The sequence below is a fragment of the Furipterus horrens genome, unplaced genomic scaffold, assembly GCF_987537825.1.
Source record: "Furipterus horrens unplaced genomic scaffold, mFurHor1.1.pri manual_scaffold_13, whole genome shotgun sequence".
NCBI lineage: Eukaryota > Metazoa > Chordata > Mammalia > Chiroptera > Furipteridae > Furipterus > Furipterus horrens.
Window position 1 is genome coordinate 51680886 of NW_028327183.1, and position 5222 is coordinate 51686107.

The 5222-nt window shown below is 53.1% G+C and overlaps 1 protein-coding gene across 1 annotated transcript; it reads right to left on the minus strand.

The window, feature by feature from the left end:
* Positions 1-1481: 1481 nt before the first annotated feature.
* Positions 1482-3960, minus strand: LOC149995244 (sialic acid-binding Ig-like lectin 5). Its single transcript, XM_090260299.1, has 7 exons — positions 3924-3960; positions 3466-3846; positions 2976-3254; positions 2652-2699; positions 2177-2428; positions 1803-2099; positions 1482-1585 (listed from the first exon to the last, which is right to left on the minus strand). The coding sequence occupies exons 1-7, from the start codon at positions 3958-3960 to the stop codon at positions 1482-1484; spliced, it is 1398 nt and encodes a 465-aa protein (XP_090116425.1).
* Between the last annotated feature and the right edge of the window lie 1262 nt (positions 3961-5222).

The following is a 5222-nucleotide window of genomic DNA, read 5'->3' on the forward strand; positions in this document are numbered from 1 at the left end:
AGAGAGCCATCCTCTGGGAATGACACTTGGTCTGGGTGCCTCTCTGGCCCAGGGTTTTGCTGGGAACCCTGAGTGAAGGGGAGAGAAGAGTCAGTGAAGAGTAAGGTAGACATGGACCCAGGGGCAAGTTGGGCAGATCCAACGGTAATTCATTCATTTTCATATTCCACACAACTAATCATAAACTCAACTATTTGCTCAATCATTTAAAATTTTGTAATACTAGGGTTGATTAGGCCATATTGAGGGCTACTAATCACATTTCATCCTCACAGAAATCAAGTGTAAATGATAGTCATTATTTCCATTTACAGATAGAGAAACTGAGAAGAGGAGAGGTGAGGCAAGATGCCCAGAAGACTAGAAAGTAATAGTTTTGTGGCAATGGTTCTGGCAGGCTGTACCTGGCAGAGAGGTGAGGTGGGCTAAATGGTCAGCAGGGCTGGGGCAGGAGACTGACCGTTGGCTTCAGGAGATGAAGGGGAGGTCAGCTCCCAGCTCTCTGTTCAGCTGACCACAGAGGTGCAGGTTTGGTGAAATCCTGGGAAGCTCTGTCTGGACTTATTGAATGGATATGCCCAACCTCCCTCCCTTCACTGCAGGAGAAGACACCCTCATCACTCACCAAGGAGACTGTTCCTATGACAGTGTCTTCATCATTTCTGACCTCTGGTTTCTTGGCTGCTTGCTTCCTTCTGGCTTTAACTCTAAAGGAAGAAGTCAGAGCCACAATGGCTCAGAAACAGGTGGGCAGGCTGCCCCCACTCCCTGGTAACACAACTGAGCATCCAGACCCTGGAACCAGACTCAGAGATCCTCTTATTTGCAAGTGTGTGCTCCGTCCCCTGGATGACCAGGTGTTTGACTAAGACTAAACTTACATCACGATAGGCCCCTATACAGAGAGAAACTTATTCACGAGAAATCATACAGTGTTATTAAGGATCGCCCCAATGTAGAATCAACCCAACTATCCTTCAATGAACAAAGAGACAGATAAAATGTGCCCTATCCATATCATAGAGTCTTATTTGGAAATAAAAAGAAATAAAATAAAGAGACATGAATCTTGAAAATATGCTAAGTGGAAATAAATCATTCACAAAAGACAGTGTATTGTAGGATTCCATTTCTATGAAATGTGGAGAATAAGCAAATCTAGAGACATGGGAAATACATTATTGGCTGCCTGGGGTTGGGAGGAGAATGAAGGCAAAAAGACAAATATGAGATTTTTTGTTCATTTTGTGTTAATGAAAATATTATAAATATGATTGTGGTGACTGGTGCACAACTCTGTGACTGAACTAGAAGCCATTGAGTGGTACACTTTAAACATATAGGAATTCTATCTCAATAGAGCTGCTACCCTATCGCCCCCCCCAAAGATCTTTGTGTATGTACTCAGCTACATCTTGGGCTCAGGTCCGCCATCTGTACTCCCTACAACAAAGCTTCCTGTATGTCCCCGGGACACAGGCTCACATGCGAAAGTAGATGAGACACAGACACAGCGACAGCAGGGCCATGGCACCAGCACCTCCAAGAGCCGCAGGAACAGCTCCCGACACGGATTCCGACTGCCCTGCAGAAAACAAGGGCATGAGCCCACCCACTCTCAGGACTCAGTGTCCTGTCTTCCCACCTCCTTGCAGAACCCGGGGTAGGTTCTGTTGAGACACCAAACGGAGGGTCTGGTCGTAGCAATCACGCCCTTCCCGGCCGCAGCCCCTCTCCCCGGTACCAGCTCTTCTCTGATCCCACCCTCTCTGCCTAAGCCTCTGTCCCCAGCAGGCCCCGACCTGGCGGCGGCGACAGCAGCAGGACAGAGGCGCTCTGGGCCCCGTGGACGTTCCCGGCCTCGCAGCTGAGTCTGAGGCCGGCGCCGAGCCCCGTGCGGAGGCTCAGGGCGCTGTGGGCCCAGGGCCCGGCTGAGCGGGAGGTGACCGTGTAGGAGCCGTCGCTGGAGGTCCCCTCCAGCAGCCGCTCCCCCAGCCACCAGCGCAGCGAGGGGGCCGGCTGGGCTCGGGAGGAGCAGTTGCAGCGCAGACCCTCGTCCTCCTCCCAGGAGCAGGTGGGTCCCAGCAGCAGCGGGGGGTCTGCGAGGAGAAGGGTCAGCGGTGCCTCTGCCAGCCGGGGACCGAGGTCACTTGCCCCCAGGGGTCCCCACACTCACAGACCACGGAGAGGCTGAGAGAGATACTTTGGGCGCCCAGCGGGTGCCGAGCGCGGCAGGTGAACTCTCCTTCCCCCAACCCCACGCGAGGCAGCTCCAGGATCGCGGAGCTGGAGATGGGGGTGGCGTTCAGGGCTGGGGACCCCCGGAACCAGCTCAGCGCTGCAGGGGGGTTGCTGTCAGCCACACAGAACAGCCGCAGCGCCTCGCCCTCCAGGATGGGAAGGAATGTGGTTTGCAGGATCTTGAGGGCTGGGGGAGAGAAGTGCACGGGGGAGGCGGGGGCCAGGGTAAGAGCAGGAGATGCCGCTATGGGACACAGGGGGCAGATGCCCACCCATGGAGGTCAGGAAGGGAGGGTGATGATTTTCAGCCTTCCATCTCCCAAATCTGATCCCATTCAACTTTCCCCCCCTCAGTTCCATGGCGACCCCAGGGGAAGGTTCCAGCCCCAGAGACTGAGGTTCTTTCCTACCTGCGACATTTCTGAAGGACATCCCTATGGTGAGGTTCTGTGGGGCATCTGGGACAGAAAAACATGGCCCAGCTTCAGGGGGGAGGAGAGGATGGAAGTCACCCCAACCCAAGGAGGGGCGGTGGGAACCAGGAAGGAAAGATAGGTGTTCTTTTGGCCACCACCCCGCCTGTACTCAGATCCATGCACGGGTGTTCTCAGGTAGATCAGCCACCTGTGCACACAACACACACACACACACACACACACACACACACACACACACACACACACAGAAGTCAGTCCCACTGCCCCCACGGAACCAGCCATCCCTGCAACACTCACAGAAGACATTGAGCCGGATGGTTCTCTGCGTGGTCACCCCAGTTACTTGGTGTGTCACCTGACAGGTGAGGTTGGTGCCGTGGTGCCAGGGCTTTGGGGTGAAGGTGAGCACAGAGGAGTAAAGGGACAGTGGCTTCAGAGAGTCAACAGCGGCTCCCGCCCAGGAGAAGCTGAGAGGACGACCCCCTTCGCAGGACCCAGGCAGGCTGCAGGTCAGCTGTGTGGGGCGGCCGGACTCCAGGGGCTCCGGAATGTGGATGTCTGGTTTCTGTGTCAGGTCTGAGGAGGTGAGAGCGAGGTGCTGGGGCCCCAGGGTTAGGGACCCAGACTGAGACCCTGCAAGGGACCCGGGCCTTGGTGCCCTAGATCACCTGAGGTCCTGTGTCTCTTATGAGCACCCGGGGCCCAAGCCCTGAATCACAGAATGTCCCAGGGTCCTCTTCCTGTTAAAAAATGGGCTCACATGTCTCAGCCAGTGACCCTGGCGTACCTGTCACCTGCAGTGTCAGCCACTTGTCCCAGTAAGTATATTTCACAGCACTTCCTCTCTCCACTCGGAAGACGTAGGTTCCTGAGTCACTCCTCCTGGCGTCTCTGATGATCAGGGAACAGTCGCTGGTCGTGGGGTTCGTGAGGAGGAATCGGCCCCGGGTTTCTCTCTTCACTGGTTTATTTGGGTTGTTTGTGGCCACAGGAGAATCAGAATCCGTGTCGTCCTCACTCCAGTACCAGTAGGTGTAGGGATTGCTAGTGGGATACCATGAACTCCACGGGTAGGAGAAGGAGCAGGGCACGTGGACACACAGACCCTCCTGCACACTCACTGATTTTTGCACTCGGAGCTCATAGCCTTGCTGCTGCTGCAGGGACCCTGGGGGGACACAGAGGCTCAGCTGTAACCCCTTCCCTTCCCCCACCTGCCTGTCCCCCCATCCTCAGCCCACTCACCCTCCCACAGCAGGGGCAGCAGCAGCAGGAGCACCATGTCTGCATCTGACAGGCAGAGAGGGTCCTGGTCCCCGTGTCGGGGAGGGAAATGCCCAGCTGTGGGGTGGGGCCGAGGACACCCGAACAGGAAGCCATGGGTGACAGAGCTGTGGCCAGGCCTGGAGGGGGAACTTGGGCTCAAGAGTGATAGGGGTGCACTGAGGGCTGAGAAATCGTCCTGTTTCATCTCTAACCTGTGCCTGCAGGTGACATACTGAAGCCTCCAGTTGGTGACAGGCTCGTTCACATGTGGATCTGAAAGCGATCGCCTTGTAGCTGATGTTTAAGTCAAGAGGTAGGTCGCCCAGGGGCCATCGTGGTCAGAGCTGGTCCTAGTGAATCCAGGCTCCCACTCTCTACCCAAAACCTTGAATATTCTGGAAAAATATGAGTTTAACTTTTATTTAGATCACCAACTGATAAAAGAGAGGAAGAAATTTAATCTCAACTCCAGTGGAAGGTGGAACCCCAGGGAAAGCTGGGTCTCAAAGCCCTTTGCTCTGAGCGTTTTGGAGACATGAGATACACACATGTTCCTCTTCAAGTGTCTGAGGGCCTGTGGGACAGCGATGGCACACAGACACCCCCAAAACAGGACATGTGCTGACATATCTGACCCCATTCAGCTGGGACCCCAGAGGCACAGCAGCAAGTTCGCCAACTTAAAACTTACCCTGCTCCATCCTCAGGGCCCCTCACGCATGCGTCCCTTTTCAAAGCTTCAGCAAGGGCTCCAGGGATGTGTGGAAATAACCTGCAATCCCATTGCTCTTCCATGAAAGAAAAAACTTAAACTTTTCCCAAATATGACAATGATGTGAAACATTTCACATGCCCCAGTAACAAGCGGTGTGATTGAAAGATTGTTTCTTGAACCGTACAGGGGAAAAAGAATGTCAGTCCCTTGTGCTGCCGGAAATGCTGAATTCTCTTCTATTCTTTTACTATATAAGCATAATAGTAATATTTAGTACTGTGTGACAGAATTATTCTCCTATAAAAAGGAAAAGGAAGTATCAGTCAAAAACAGGTAGAGAGCGTGTTTGCAGGTGTGCCAGACAGGAATGCCACACTATTAATAAAAATAGTCTCTCGTTTTCTGAATTGTTTATATTTTCATTTTCAACATTTTAGTTCTTACTTGATGTGATGTGTTTTCTCACTTTAGAAAAATTCACAGGTGCCACATGTTGCTTTTTTTCTGAAGCAATGATCTCAACATTGGTGTAAATATCAGACTCCACAGAACCGGGGTCTGCC